The following is a 16,843-nucleotide window of genomic DNA, read 5'->3' on the forward strand; positions in this document are numbered from 1 at the left end:
AAATATCTCTGCATTTCTTTCTTGGGACTGGCCGTCTATTTCTGAATCAATCATTGTGCTGACAGGATAGAATGCTGTGTTTTCATCCTTTTGTGTGTATCCATTTCATCTAAATAACATGTATGTGAGTGTGGAAGAGGTAAAGCTTCAAAGGAAATTCCAGGAGAGGGAACAGATGCTACTCAGCTCTCAGGAGATCCAATGCCATTGTCATGATTCCTGCTAGATACATGGACTTAAGTATTTTTTATTCTACCTGGATGAAGGAGTACACTTGATTCAATCAAAACCCTTTCACCCTGATAACATTTCACAGATGATCAGTTTCAGAATGTATGGCAGGAAGACACACACAGAAAAGACAGAAAGAGAAAAATTTACCAGTATCACCTTACTACTCTGAATTCCAAGGCCCTGTTTTCATCTGGTGAGAATTTGGTATTTTATGACATGTAGCATCCATTCTGGGGAACCTAAAGTATATCTTGATGTCAATGTCTTGACACCAAGGCCCTTTCCTATGTCAGCCATCAACAAAGCTGATATGTGTTACAAACATAAAAATCCTGCAAGTTGGCTAGGGGAGAGGTAAGTGTTTGAAATAAAAAGAGAATGTATATTATCAATCAGTGGTACTATTTTAAAAGTTGTCTTTTTTTTTTTTTTGTAAGAGAAAGCATGGATACAGAAAACCCTTGGATTGAAGCTTATTTGATTGGTTGTAATCCATTGCAATTATTATTAGGGATGCTTAAATTGTCCCATGTTTAGCCAGCAAAAACGTTTTGAAGTTGACTTTTTTTTTCAGTTTTAATATTTTTTATTGAAGTACAGTTGATTTACAATGTTGTGTTAATTTCTGCTGTACAGAAAAGTGATTCAGTTACATATATATATATGTATATAAAATCTTCTAAAAATATCCATTATGGTTTATCATAGGATATCGAATATAGTTCTCTGTGCAGTATAGTAGGACCTTGTTGTTTATCCATTCTATATACAAAAGCTTACATCTGCTGACCCCAGTCTCCCACTGCATCCCTCCCCCAACCCCCTCCCCCCTTGGCAACCACCAATCTGTCCTCTATGTCCATGATTCTGTTTCTGTTTCACAGATAGGTTCATTTGTGTCATATTTTAGATTCTATATATAAGTGATACCATATGGTATTTGTCTTTCTCTTTCTGACTTACTTCACTTAGTATGATAGTTGAAGATGGCTTCTGCTATGGGCTAAACTGTGTTCCCCAAATTCCTAAGTTGAAGCCCTAGCCCCTAATATGACTTAGGAGATGGGAGGTAATTAAGGTTAAATGAGGTCATAAGGATGGGTCCTAATCCAACATTACCGGTGTCCTTATAAGAAGAAAGACATAGGGAGAGCACATGTACAAAGAGCAGGCCACCTGAGGACACATAGAGAAGATGCCATCTGTAAGCCAAGGATTTGAGAGGCCTCGAAAGAAACCAAACCTGCCAGCACCTTGGTCTTGGACGTCCAGCCTCCAGAACTGTGATAAAATACATTTCTGTTGTGTAAGCCGCCAGTCTGTGGTCTTCTGTAATGGCAGCCCTGGCAGACGAATATGATTCCTGAGTCCGTTTTGATATGACCCTGGTAGTTATTTGCTATCTACTAGCAAGTCTATTAGCAAATAACTAGGGTTATTTGACCCTAGCTTCTTGGCTATCTGGTGGACAAGATGCTTAGCTAGTCTGTCATCTTATGTCTTTCCTGCCCCAGACCTAAAGGGAGACATTTCTTAGAAAAGCACTGACTTCTTTTTGAGAGTATTGGTATTTCAGGATTATAATCTGGGCACAAGGGGGACCGTTTGCCACTCAGTTATTCATTGTTCCTAGGCCTTTTCAGTGAAACTAGGAAATATATTTTTTTAAAGGTAAATTTCTTCGTGCTTTCATATAGCTACTTTAAGTCAAGTTTGCAGAGTTTTTTGGTTTTTTTTGATATCTTTAATGGTCTTTTTTTTTTAAACATTTTTATTGGAGTATAATTGCTTTACAATGGTGTGTTAGTTTCTCCTTTATAACAAAGTGAATCAGCTATACGTATACATATATCCTCATATCCCCTCCATCTTGCGTCTCCCTCTCGTCCTCCCTATCCCACCCTTCTAGGTGGTCACAAAGCACCGAGCTGATCTCCCTGTGCCATGCGGCTTCTTCCCACTAGCTATCTATTTTGCAGAGTTTTACTTAACCTCTTCTTTATTATGTCTGTATCTCTTTTCTTTTTCACTAAAAAAATCCTGATTTTCAGGGATACGGGATAGAATTAGAGAACAGAATTTGAATAGTCCATAATTACTTATTTGTTTTATCCCATTTCACCCTCACAACAGTTTCAGCATAGAATAAAATACAGGTTTTAGTATTTGTCCTGTTTTCTTCTTCAGGGGTTTACATAATAAACAATATTTTTTCTCTCACTGTGTTTCAAATCCTTTCGTACTTTTTGATTTTTCACAATTCCTTATTTTCCACCCTCTGCTTCTCTTAAGGTATTACCTTTGTGTGATTGGCTTCTGTGTTTCTTCTAGTTTAGTCTTCTCTTCAGAATGTTTTTCTTTCATCTTTAATTCTTTCCTGAGTACTGTCACCTCATATCTGAATTTTTAAAACTCTGATTTGTGCTGTTCTTTCATGTTTTATGTCATCTTTTAGCTTGCTTTGAAATAGCATGGTTGAATTTTTTATTGTTTGGGGGGAGGGCATGTCTTTCTGGCATGATTTCTTTGTCTGTAGGGATGTTATTCTGTTCCTTATTCCCTTTTTTATCGTAATAACTCTGTGTGAGATTTGACCTCAATATTTTTTGATGTTCAGTTCACATGAAGTTGGTGTTTTTCCTTGGAAATTTAGGTTGAAATAGACTTCAGAATAGTTTTTGTGACTTTACAGAGTTTCTTCTTCTGTTGGTTTTATGTAGTGTTTAAAAGTATGGCTGCTTGTTTTCTGAAATTTCCTGGATTTATTTCCCTTCTCACTTTAGTCTGGACCTTCTCTGTGTATGTCTCTTAACTCCTTCTTCTGTTGAATTTTCATTCCGCTTCCAGACGTTTCTCTTCTGTGTGGGGTTCCTCCTTGGAAAGGAGCCTGCTGGATCTCTTGGAGAGTTCATAGGGGTCTGGATTGCTCCTGCTAATTCATTCATTTTAATCTTGGCTCCTTTGCACACATCCAGTGATCAAGAGGGCAAAACTCTCCATTTCAGCTGCTGTTCACAGATTGGTCCACTGTGCTTTCTTGTGAATTCTGATTGGCTCTTTGGGGCTTCATCTGTCCTTAGGTCCTTCAGACATTATCCCTCTCTTTCATTTTTCTCTCTTCTGCCCAGACCCTGATACTGTGAAGATCTGTGGCTGTTGCTGTTTTTTCCCCACTCCACATATATTTTGAAGGTTGTGGGGATATTACGTCACCCAGTTTTGTTGTATTTTTTGGACTTGGTTTCAAGTTGTTCTGTCTGGTTCATGTGGGGATTTGGAGATCGTGAAAACTATGCTGCCACTGCCACCATCTTTCCAGAATGCCTCCCAATGTTTCTGTTTTAACATATTAACAAAAGTACACAAGCAGGTAGATGGCTGTTAACAGTTTCTTAAGTGGGGGGACAGAAAGGAAAACGTAGTAACCAGTACTGCTGCTTCTGGGTAGGCAATTAAGAAAAGCCCACACAATTCTGGTCGAGGGCCCCTTCAGCAAGGAGCCTGCTGTTTTATTTTTAGTTTCATTTTGTTTTTAGCACTTTCATTCTCGCAGAGTTTGGTTTTACTGATCAGAAACACGGCTGCTGCTCCTGAGCTTGGGTTGCGTACTCTTGTTGTTTCATAAGCATCCTCAGTTATGCCATGTTCTTTGAAGCCAGGCTTTGAAATATTTTAAAAATATATCTTGTTACCATGTAGTATCTGTTTGGGGTCCATTTGGCTTTGCTTTCTTATGATGATAAGTGCAATGAAGAGGAATGAGGGGCAGTCCAAAGGCATAGAGTAGGGACTGGAGCTGTCGGTGGGGTTAAGGAAAGTTCCTGTGGGAAGACATAATTAAGACTTAAAGAAAAATAGATGGGAATGAAGTCAGGGAAGGTGTGTGTTTGCCGCAAGACTGTCTAAGACAGAGGGAAGAGCACGCAGAATGGCTCTGTGCAAAGAGGGCACTTGGTGAATATGAGGAAATAAAAGAAGGCTGGTGTGTGAAGGGAAGAGTACAATGGCTGATGTTACTTGAGATGAGGCTAGAGCAGGAGGGAAGGAAGAAGTGGTCCAACTTGGGGCCTTCTTGGGCCACGTTTAAGAATGTGATCTGCATATCAGAAATAAATGAAAAAGAAATGAAGGAAACGATAGCAAAGATCAATAAAACTAAAAGCTGGTTCTTTGAGAAGATAAACAAAATAGATAAACCATTAGCCAGACTCATCAAGAAAAAAAGGGAGACGACTCAAATCAATAGAATTAGAAATGAAAAAGGAGAAGTAAAAACTGACACTGCAGAAATACAAAGAATCATGAGAGATTACTACAAGCAACTCTGTGCCAATAAAATGGACAACCTGGAAGAAATGGACAAATTCTTGGAAATGCACAACCTGCCAAGACTGAATCAGGAAGAAATAGAAAATATGAACAGACCAATCACAAGCACTGAAATTGAAACTGTGATTAAAAATCTTCCAACAAACAAAAGCCCAGGACCAGATGGCTTCACAGGCGAATTCTATCAAACATTTAGAGAAGAGCTAACACCTATCCTTCTCAAACTCTTCCAAAATATAGCAAAGGGAGGAACACTCCCAAACTCATTCTACGAGGCCACCATCACCTTGATACCAAAACCAGACAAGGATGTCACAAAGAAAGAAAACTACAGGCCAATATCACTGATGAACATAGATGCAAAAATCCTCAACAAGATACTAGCAAACAGAATCCAACAGCACATTAAAAGGATCATACACCATGATCAAGTGGGGTTTATTCCAGGAATGCAAGGATTGTTCAATATATGCAAATCAATCAATGTGATAAACCATATTAACAAACTGAAGGAGAAAAACCATATGGTCATCTCAATAGATGCAGAGAAAGCTTTTGACAAAATTCAACACCCATTTATGATAAAAACCCTGCAGAAAGTAGGCATAGAGGGAACTTTCCTCAACATAATAAAGGCCATATATGACAAAGCCACAGCCAACATCATCCTCAGTGGTGAAAAACTGAAAGCATTTCCACTAAGATCAGGAACAAGACAAGGTTGCCCACTCTCACCACTCTTATTCAACATAGTTTTGGAAGTTTTAGCCACAGCAATCAGAGAAGAAAAGGAAATAAAAGGAATCCAAATCAGAAAAGAAGAAGTAAACCTGTCACTGTTTGCAGATGACATGATACTATACATAGAAAAGCCTAAAGATGCTACCAGAAAACTACCAGAGCTAATCAATGAATTTGGTAAAGTAGCAGGATACAACATTAATGCACAGAAATCTCTGGCATTCCTATACACTAATGATGAAAAATCTGAAAGTGAAATCAAGAAAACACTCCCATTTACCACTGCAACAAAAAGAATAAAATATCTAGGTAGGAATAAACCTACCTAAGGAGAAAAAAGACCTGTATGCAGAAAATTATAAGGCACTGATGAAAGAAATTAAAGATGATACAAATAGATGGAGAGATATACCATGTTCTTGGATTGGAAGAATCAACATTGTGAAAATGACTCTACTACCCAAAGCAATCTACAGATTCAATGCAATCCCTATCAAACTACCACTGGCATTTTTCACAGAACTAGAACAAAAAATTTCACAATTTGTATGGAAACACAAAAGACCCCGAAGAGGCAAAGCAATCTTGAGAATGAAAAACGGAGCTGGAGGAATCAGGCTCCCTGACTTCAGACTATACTACAAAGCTACAGTGATCAAGACAGTATGGTACTGGCACAAAAACAGAAATATACATCAATGGAACAGGATAGAAAGCCCAGAGATAAACCCATGCACATATGGTCACCTTATCTTTGATAAAGGAGGCAGGAATGTACAGTGGAGAAAGGACAGCCTCTTCAATAAGTGGTGCGGGGAAAACTGGACAGGTACATGTAAAAGTATGAGATTAGATCACTCCCTAACACCATACACAAAAATAAGCTCAAAATGGATTAAAGACCTAAACATAAGGCCAGAAACTATCAAACTGTTAGAGGAAAACATAGGCAGAACACTCTATGACATAAATCACAGCAAGATCCTTTGTGACCCACCTCCTAGAGAAATGGAAATAAAAACAAAAATAAACAAATGGGACCTAATGAAACTTCAAAGCTTTTGCACAGCAAAGGAAACCATAAACAAGACCAAAAGACAACCCTCAGAATGGGAGAAAATATTTGCAAATGAAGCAACCGACAAAGGATTAATCTCCAAAATTTACAAGCAGCTCATGCAGCTCAATAACAAAAAAACAAACAATCCAAAAATGGGCAGAAGACCTAAATAGACATTTCTCCAAAGAAGATATGCAGATTGCCAACAAACACATGAAAGAATGCTCAACATCATTAATCATTAGAGAAATGCAAATCAAAACTACAGTGAGATATCATCTCACACCAGTCAGAATGGCCATCATCAAAAAATCTACAAACAATAAATGCTGGAGAGGGTGTGGAGAAAAGGGAACAGTCTTGCACTGCTGGTGGGAATGTGAATTGGTACAGCCACTATGGAGAACAGTATGGAGGTTCCTTAAAAAACTACAAATAGAACTACCATATGGCCCAGCAATCCCACTACTTGGCATATACCCTGAGAAAACCATAATTCAAAAAGAGTCATGTACCAAAATGTTCATTGCAGCTCTATTTACAATAATCCGGAGATGGAAACAACCTAAGTGTCCATCATCGGATGAATGGATAAAGAAGATGTGGCACATGTATACAATGGAATGTTACTCAGCCATAAAAAGAAATGAAATTGAGCTATTTGTAATGAGATGGATGGACCTAGAGTCTGTCATACAGAGTGAAGTAGGTCAGAAAAAGAAAGAGAAATACCGTATGCTAACACATATATATGGAATTTAAGAAAAAAAATGTCATGAAGAACCTAGGGGTAAGGCAGGAATAAAGACACAGACCTACTAGAGGGTGTGGGGAGGGGGAAGGGTAAGCTGTGACAAAGTGAGAGAGTGGCATGGACATATATACACTACCAAACGTAAAATAGATAGCTAGTCGGAAGCAGCCGCATAGCACAGGGAGATCAGCTCGGTGCTTTGTGACCACCTAGAGGGGTGGGATAGGGAGGGTGGGAGGGAGGGAGACGCAAGAGGGAAGAGATATGGGAACATATGTATATGTGTAACCGATTCACTTTGTTATAAAGCAGAAACTAACACACCATTGTAAAGCAATTATACTCCAATAAAGATGTAAAAAAAAAATTTAGTTGAACAGTTAAGAAAAAAAGAAAAGAATGTGATCTAGCAAAGTGATGTTAGGTATTTAAATTCTGGAGAGATATTTGCAGTGATCTATTATTGTTGTTACTATTATCATTATTTTTATTCCCTAGCAGTCTTTCCTGTAGCAAATATGTTTATATCCTTTAATATTTATTCATTGGTTCTCTTCCCCAGTCTCTATCATTGTTTTTCTCTGAACTCTAATTCCTCAATCTTTCCATTTAGGAAGAAAGCTGAGAAGATAGCTTTGTTTTCTTTAAGTCAGTTTTACTGTTTGAAGTGGAATTTGCATTTGTATAACTTCAGGCAATATAAATAAAAAATAATTGCCAAGATGTTCCCTACTGTGACACATTTTATGTGTCTGAGCCTCTGTGCAATGCTCAAGGACGCTGCTGTTTATTTGTCTAACTTACAGAAACTGAAGCCTGAGGCTGCATCTGTGTGGAAAAGGAGATTGAAAGGTGGCTTTTGTGTGTGTGTGTGTGTGTGTGTGTGTCTATACACACATGCACATTTGCATATTTTATGTTTGCTGATCTACAGTTGATCAGTGAAGAGCTAATGTGGAAGCTGTGAAACTCTGCAGAGATCAAAGAGCATAACCTTACTCCTACCCTAAAATAAGGGAATAACTGTATTATATTGGGCCATGTAAATACAATTGTCCTGAAACCTGGGTAGGCTTGGGATGCCCTGAGGCTCACCCCATGATGCACCCTCAGGGTTGTCCTCTTTAGGCACTATTCCACGCCGCATACCTTTTTCTCTGTTCTAGCGTACCTGCTATGGATAACGGGGCTTGCCCTGGGCTCCTGTCTAGGATAAGAGTTGTTAATCATATTAGCAAGATTTGTTTCTAATTGTTTTTATTGCAGTAAGCTATGAAATTTACCATCTTAACCACTTTATAAGTGCACAGTTCAGTGGTACTAAATACGTTTATGTTACACAAACCACTGCCACCATCTACCTCCAGAACTCTTTTCATCTTGCAAAACTGAAGCTGTCCCCATTAAACAGTAACTCCCCAGTCTCCCACCTCTGCCCAGCCCCAGCTAACCACCATTCTACCTTCTGTCTCTATGATTTTGGTGATCCTAAGAACCTCATATGAGTAGAGTTATATTTGTGTTTTTGTGACTGACTTATTTCACCTAGTGTAATGTCCTCAAGGTTCATCCATGTTGTAGCATAAGTCAGAATTTCCTTCCTTTTTAAGGTTGAATAATATTCCAGTGTATGTATATACCATATTTTGCTTACCATTCATCAATCCATGGACACTTGGGCTGCTTCCATGTTTTAGCTATTGTGAATAATATGCTGCGAATATTGTGTACAAATATCCCTTCAAGACTGTTTTCAATTCTTTTGGGTATGTATAGAGAAGTAGAATTGCTGGATCTTATGGTAATGCTACTTTTAGGTTTTTGAGTAACTGCCATATTGTTTTCCACAGTCGTTTTACCATTTCACATTCCAACCAGCAGTACACAAGTGTTCTAATAACTCCACATCCTCGCTAACACTTGTTATCATCTGTATTTTTCCTAGTAGTCATTCTAATGGGTGTGAGGTGGTATCGCATTGTAGTTTTTTTCTTCCAGTTTTATTGAGATACAATTGACATACAACACTGTATAAGTTTAAGGTATACAGCATAATAATTTTACGTGCATACATCATGATATGGTTATCACAATAAGTTTACTGAACATCTATCCTCTCTTGTAGATACAAAATCAAAGAAATAGAAAAAAAGTTTTTCCTTGTGGTGAGACTCTTAGGATTTACTCTCTTAACTTTCATATATAACATACAGTGATGTTACTTATATTTATCACATTGTACTTTACATCTCTAGTACTTACTTATCTTTATAACTGGGAGTTTGTACCTTTTGACTATCTTCATCCAGTTACCCCTTTTCCAACTCCCTGTACATATCTGATCTCTTTTTCTATGAGTTTGTTTGTTTTTGAAGTACAATTGGTGTACAACTCTATGTTAGTTCCTGTTACACAGCATAATGATTTGATATTTCAATACATTTCAAAATAATTGCCATAAGTCTAGTTACAATATGTCACCATACAAAGATATTATGTAGTCATTGACTATATTCCCCACACTGTGTCTCATTTATTTTACAACTGGAAGTTTGTACCTCTTAATCTCCCTCACCTATTTCTTTCTTTCCCTATTCCCCTCCCCTCTGGCAACCACCTGTTTGTTTTCTGTACTTATGACTCTGTTTCTGTTTTGTTGTGTTTGTTCATTTGTTTTGGTTTTTAGATTCCACATATAAGTGGAATCATACACTATTTGTCTTTTACTGTTTGACCTATTTCACTTAGCATAATACCCTCTAGTTCCATTCATGTTGTCACGAATGGCAAGATTTTATTCTTTTTCATGACTAACTTTATATATATATCACATGTGATATATATATCTCACATATGATATATATATATTATATTATTTATCCATTCATTTATTGATGGGCACTTATGTTGCTTCCATATCTTAGCTATTGTAAATAATGCTGCAGTGAGTATAGGCGTGCATATATCTTTTCAAATTAGTGTTTTTTGTTTTCTTCAAATAAATTCCCAGGGATGGAATTGTTGGATTATATAATAGTTCTATTTTTCATTTTTTGAGGAATTTCCATACTGTTTTCCACAGCAGCTACACCAATTTACATTCTCATCAACAATGCACAAAGGTTCTCTTTTTTTCCACATCCTTGATAACACTTGTTATTTGCTGTCTTTTTGATAATAGCCACTTGGACAATGTGAGGTGATAGCTCATTATGGTTTTAATTTCCATTTCCCTGACGATTAGTGATCTTGAGCATCTTTTCATGTGTCTTTTGACCATCTGTATGTCTTCTTCATAAAAATGTCTATTCAGAACCTCTATTTTTTAACTGCATTGTTAGTTTTTTTGATATTGAGTTGTATGGGTTCTTTGAAGATTTTAGATACTAACCCCTATTGGATATATCAGTTACAAATATCTTCTCCCGTTCAGTCAGTGGCCTTTTCATTTTGTCGGTAGTTTCCTCTGCTGTGCAAAAGCTTTTCAATTTGGCATAGGCTCATTTATTTATTTTGTTTTTGTTTCCCTTGCCTGAGGTGACATACCCAACAAAATATTTCTAAGGTAGATATCAAAGAGCTTACCGTCTATGTTTTCTTCTAGAAGCTTTATGGTTTTGGGCCATATATTTAGGTATTTAACCTATTGGGAATTTATTTTTGTGCATGGTGTGAGAGGGTAGCCAGTTTGATTCTTTTGTGTGTCGTTGTCCAGTTTTTCCAACACCATTATTGAAGAGGCTGTCTTTTCCCCATTGTATATTCTTGCCTCCTTTGTCATAAATTAATTGCCCATGTAAGTGTGGGTTCATTTCTGGACACTCTATTCTGTTCCATTGATATATGTATGTGTTTTTGTACCAGTACGATACTGTTTTGATTACTGTAGCTTTGTAGTATAGTTTGAAATCAGGGAGCATGATTCCTCCAGATCTGTTCTTCTTTCTCAAGATTGTTTTGACTATTCAGGGACTTTTGTGTTTCCACACAAATTTTAAAATTATGTGTTCTAGTTCTGTGAAAAATGCTCTTGGTATTTTGATAGGGATTGCATTGACTCTGTAGATAGCCTTGGGTAGTATGGTCATTTTAATAATATTAATTCTCCTAATCAGTGAACATGGTATATGTTTCCATATGTTTATGTTATCTTCAATTTCTTTCATCAGTGTCTTATAGTTTTTCTGAGTACAGGTCTTTTACCTCCTTAGGTAGGTTTATTCCTAGATATTTTATTCTTTTGGATGTGATTGTAAATGAAATTGTTTCCTTAATTTCTCTTTCTGATAGTTCATTGTTAGTGTATAGAAATACAACAGATTTCTGTATATTAATTTTGTATCCTGCAAATTTACTGAATTCATTGATGAGCTCTAGTAGGTTTTTGATGGTGTCTTGAGGATTTTCTATGTATAGTATCATGTCATTTGCATACAGTGACAGTTTTACTTCTTCCTTTCCAGTTTGGATTCCTTTTGTTTCTTTTTCTTGTCTGCTGTTGTGGCTAGGACTTCCAACACTATATTGAATAAAAGTGGCAAGAGTGGATATCCTTTTCTTGTACCTGATCTCAGAAGAAATGCTTTTAGTTTCTCACCACTGAGTATTATGTTAGCTTGCATTTGTCATATATGGCTTTTACTATGTTGAGATATGTTTCCTCTCTGCCCACTTTCTGGAGTGTTTTTACCATAAATGGATGTTGAATTTTGTCAAAAGCTTTTTCTGTATCTATTGAGATGATCATATAATATTTATTCTTCAATTTGTCAATGTGGTTATCACACTGATTGATTGATTGGGGATATTGAACCATCCATTCATCACTGGGATAAATTACACTTGATCATGATGTATGAGTTTTTTTTTTTTTTTTTTTTTTTTAACATGGACCTCTCACTGTTGTGGCCCCTTCCGGACGCGCAGCCTCAGCGGCCATGGCTCACGGGCCCAGCCGCTCCACGGCATGTGAGATCTTCCCGGACCGGGGCACGAACCCGTGTCCCCTGCATCGGCAGGCGGACTCTCAACCACTGCGCCACCAGGGAAGCCCTGAGTTTTTTAATATAATATTGAAAGTTTGGTTTGCTAATACCTTGTTGAGGATTTTTGCATCTATTTTCATCAGTAACATTCACCTGTAATTTTCTTTCTTTTTTTTTTTTTTTTGCGGTGCGCGGGCCTCTCACTGTTGTGGCCTCTCCTGTTGCAGAGCACAGGCTCCGGATGCACAGGCTCAGCGGCCATGGCTCATGGGCCCAGCTCCTCCGCGGTATGTGGGTCTTCCCAGACCAGGGCACGAACCTGTGTCCCCTGCATCGGCAGGCGGACTCTCAACCACTGCGCCACCAGGGAAGCCCTGTAATTTTCTTTTTGTGATACCTTTGCCTGGTTTTTGTATCAGTGTGATGCTGTGTTTGTAGAATGAGTTCCAAAGCTTCCTTCCTCTGCAGTATTTTGGAATAGTTTGAGAAGGATAGGTGTTAACTCTTCTCTAAATGTTTGGTAGAATTCACCTGTGAAGCCATCCGGTCCTGGACTTTTTTTTTTTTTTTCTTTATTACTGATTCAGTTTCATTACTGGTAGTTAGACTGTTTATATTTTCTGTTTCTTCCTGGTTCAGTCTTGGGATATTGTGCATTTCTAGAAATTTATCCATTTCTTTTAGGTTGCCCGTTTTATTGGGCTATAATTATTTGTAGTAATCTCTTGTGACCCTTTGTATGTCTGTGGTGTCAGTTGTAACTTCTCCTTTTTCATTTCTAATTTGATTAATTTGGGCCCTCTTTCTTTTTTGATGAGTCTGGCTAATGGTTTATCAATTTTGTCTATCTTTTCAAAGAATCAGGTCTTAGTTTCATTGATCTTTTCTACTGTTTTTTTGTTTTTTCAAATTCTCTCTTTCATTTATTTCTGCTTTATGATTTCTTTCCTTCTACTAACATTTTGTTGTTGTTGTTGTCATTGTTCTTATTTTTCTAGTTCTTTTAGGTATAAGGTTTGGTTGTTCTTTTGAGATTTTTTTTTTCCTGAAGTAAGCTTGTATTGCTATAAACTTCACTCTTAGAACTTCTTCTGCTGCATCCTATAGATTTTAGATTGTTGTGTTTTTATTTTCATTTGTCTCTAGGTATTTTTTGATTTCTCCTTTGATTTCTTCAGTGATCCATTTGTTGTTTAGTAGCATATTTTTTAACCTTCCTTTGTTTGTGTTTTTTGCCTGCTGGTGGATGGGGCCAGTTTCTGACACAGCTTCCTGTGGGATCCAGGGTATCCTAAGGCTGGTGTCAACCCACTGGTATCATTTTTCTGGTGGGCATATAGGACATGAACCTGTAATGTGCAGTGCTGATCTTTAATGTCTGATACGTAACATGTAATGTTCGTTAAATGAATAGGTAATTATTATGAAAAATATTCTATGTATTCCAGGGCCTGATCTTCAGGTTTGCATAGCCAAAACCCCTGCCTGTTGCACCAGGAAGATGGAGGAAAGTTATCAAATTGCAGCTCGCCAAGATATGCAGCAGGTGCTTCAAACATCCAGCTCTACATTAAAGTTTCTGATATCTCGAAACACAGCTGCCTTTCAAGGTAAATGTATCATTTCTGAAACTGAACATAAATCTTGCTATGTAATTTACCTATTATTATTATTATACTGGTAAATTTGTCTAGGTTTACTTCTTTGTCTTTGCATATTATTCTGGTATAAAATGAGGTTTTAGCTTTTTCTGACCTTCACAGCTTGTTTCTGAGGTTATTCTGGGGCATATAAATTGACTTAGAGTAGGGAGTCTGTAATGTTAGTGAAATTTATGCCTTTCTGGGGGTTCTGCCAAATCCCGTAATACTCTGACCCATGGTTTTACTTCAGTATGAACAGACATGATTATTAGATTCTATTAAAATAGTCTATAAAACAAAGTCTCATCACTTTTAACTGGGTAATGATAGATTCATTTTCAAAAATATAATTAAAAAAATATTTGTCTAATTTTTTCCTCTACTACTTCATGTGATTTTCCTAAGAACACCAGTGTGATATATCGAAGGGTAGACAAGTCTGATAAATAGTAAAATAAGAAATATTAATTGGATGTTTAAGGGTCAGCTACGACCAGAACTCAACCTTAATTCAAATAATATATTCAGAAATAAAATGAATGGGTTATAAAATGATAATACACATTGGAAAACAGGTGATCTTTTTCTTATTTTAGTCATCTCCTCTGTACAATTCCTTATTGCTACAACAAAATAGCTTAATTTATTTTTCCTTTTATAAAGCATTAGCTATTCTGTATATTATTAGAATGAAGATATTTAGATTACACTGCTTTTCAAACAAAATTATTACTTTTGTTCAATGCAAAATATAACTTCTGCTAGTATTCCTTTTAAATAAGTATATTAATGTCAATCTATTTAAATAATTTGTGCTTTGTTTACATACAGAACTAAATCACAAAGCTGATTAGTTTTTAAAATTATACTTATTAAATAAAATAAATGTAATAAATCTGGACAGAATTTAAGTTGAATTAAAATGTAGTTCATGATGAATTGATGATTTTTTTATAGAAATTGTGACATGTCAGATTTGAAGATGTTTTAATCCAGTAATATTTTTAGATGTCTTAGAAAACAACCTTATTTATGTTATGGAATTTATTCATGTGAAATTGTTGGAGGCAAATATATTGATAAGCCTTTTAAGCAAAGATTGGTGGCTTGAACTGACTGAACTAGAAGATATTAACCACCCACAGAAAGTGATGTAATGATTTTTTCTTATGAAAATGATAGTGTGTACAATATGGAAAATACAGTTTAGAGATAAAGGGGGCAGTGAATAAATCAACCTTACCAGAACAGGGAGATGTGGATGGGAATTGTGGACCATATGCTTGAACAGGTAAGTTGGACTCACGTGAAAGAAGACTTGAAACATCAACTTGAGTTTGAGAGAATCATTAAAGATTTTTGAACAGGGAAGCTTCATTATGATTTCTCATGTTTTAATGTCAAAACTAAATCCCTCCAAGTAAGAAGGTATGGCCGAAGAAGATCGTGACAAGTCAAACCTACGTTTTTGGAGAGCAGTGTTAACCATGTAGGTGAAAGAAAGCTCCAGCAGTTACCGTCACATAGGGACTCAATGAATGGTAGTTGAACGTTTTCTTCTGTCTTCAAATATACTCTAAAAACCTTTTCACATATTGTTGGATAAATTGATCAAGATAGAGCACATTAAATTCAAAAGATTGGGAAAAATCTAAAACCTGGAATGTTTAGACTTTTAACATGGGTTTAGGCTGCTGAAAACTTTTGGTGATATTGCTAAAAGTTTGGCGACAACTGATCAGTAGTATAAGGACATGAGATTATCTCTACTGGAGTGTCAGTTAATATTATGTATAACTTTTGTTATTTTTTGTTCAGTAAATTGCACCTGATATATTTAACAGGGTGAGTTTTGCTGTGTATTTAAGTATCAATTACAAAAGTGAAAAAAGTAGGGCCTTTCTTAAATATAATTTGTTATAATAAATTGTCATCTTCTCCCTTTGTGACATATCAATTTTATTTAAGAATCATGAGAAGGCAAGACAGCTGTAGAATAAATTTTCCTAAAGACTAACTTTACTGGAACAAATTCTCTTACAAGAAGAATACCTGCTTTTAATTTAATGAATAGAATAAGTAGCTTCAGGCTTAGTTCCATAAAAACAAGCTAAATATATGTGCTAAAAGCCATTTGAGAGATCACATTTGCTGTATCATAACTGAACAGGCTACTTTATCAATAGGTAAAGCCCTCTGTCTAGTTTCTATGTAATGACAATGTCTGAACACAAATCAGCCTTTGTGTTTCCTAAGAAGAAAGAAGCTAATACATTTTAGTGGGAAACTTAGTCTGCTTGAGAGCAATTTAATGGAGGAAATCATTTCACTGCTTAAGTCATGTAAGTAGATGTGCTACATTTCGATCTTTTTATTTTTTAATATTTCACTTCTATTTGCTACTTCAGCAGTACTACCCTGTCCTTTTAGCCATATTGTGGGTTATAAAAGACTTTGGACTGGGATGTAGTATGGTCCCTTCTCTCATAGATCTTATGGGGTTCCTCAGCAGCATGTTTTTTTTTTTTTTTTTTTTTTTGTGTGGTACGCGGGCCTCTCTCTGTTGTGGCCTCTCCCGTTGTGGAGCACAGGCTCCGGACGCGCAGGCTCAGCGGCCATGGCTCACGGGCCCAGCCGCTCTGCGGCATGTGGGATCTTCCTGAACCGGGGCACGAACCCGTGTCCCCTGCATCGGCAGGCGGACTCTCAACCACTGCGCCACCAGGGAAGCCTGGCAGCATGTTTTTGAAGTAAACCTTTGGATATGACTGGTGGGGATGATCGCTTGGGTGTGTGGGTGTAGCGGACCCCGCACGACTGTAAGATAAAGGCTGCTGGGAGGCTGGGATTGCTCCGAAGAGAGGAGACAGTGCCGGCAGCTGGTACCAGAAGACATAAGGTTATTCCACGTACAGCCCACATTCAGCTCTGGAATTTAGCCCTGGAAGGTAATATCACTGGGACTGGAATCAGCCTCCTTACTGGGATAATTCTACTTTTTTCAGTTAAGGTGTTATAGGTCTCCTGAAAATAAAACAGGCAAACAAAAATATGGTTTTGGAAGAACCCATAAGTACGACCTGGGGTTCACTGTGTC

The 16,843-nt window shown here is 37.0% G+C and overlaps 1 protein-coding gene across 1 annotated transcript in view; it reads left to right on the forward strand.

The window, feature by feature from the left end:
• GPC5 (glypican 5) overlaps window positions 1–16,843 on the forward strand; it is a 1,366,876-nt gene that overhangs the window by 26,311 nt on the left and 1,323,722 nt on the right. Inside the window, exon 2 of the mRNA XM_060129314.1 lies at window positions 13,552–13,713. Coding sequence (XP_059985297.1) covers window positions 13,552–13,713 — 162 coding nt within the window. The remainder of the gene's footprint in view (window positions 1–13,551; window positions 13,714–16,843) is intronic.

Source organism: Lagenorhynchus albirostris, chromosome 18 (genome assembly GCF_949774975.1).
Source record: "Lagenorhynchus albirostris chromosome 18, mLagAlb1.1, whole genome shotgun sequence".
NCBI classification, from domain to species: Eukaryota; Metazoa; Chordata; class Mammalia; order Artiodactyla; family Delphinidae; genus Lagenorhynchus; species Lagenorhynchus albirostris.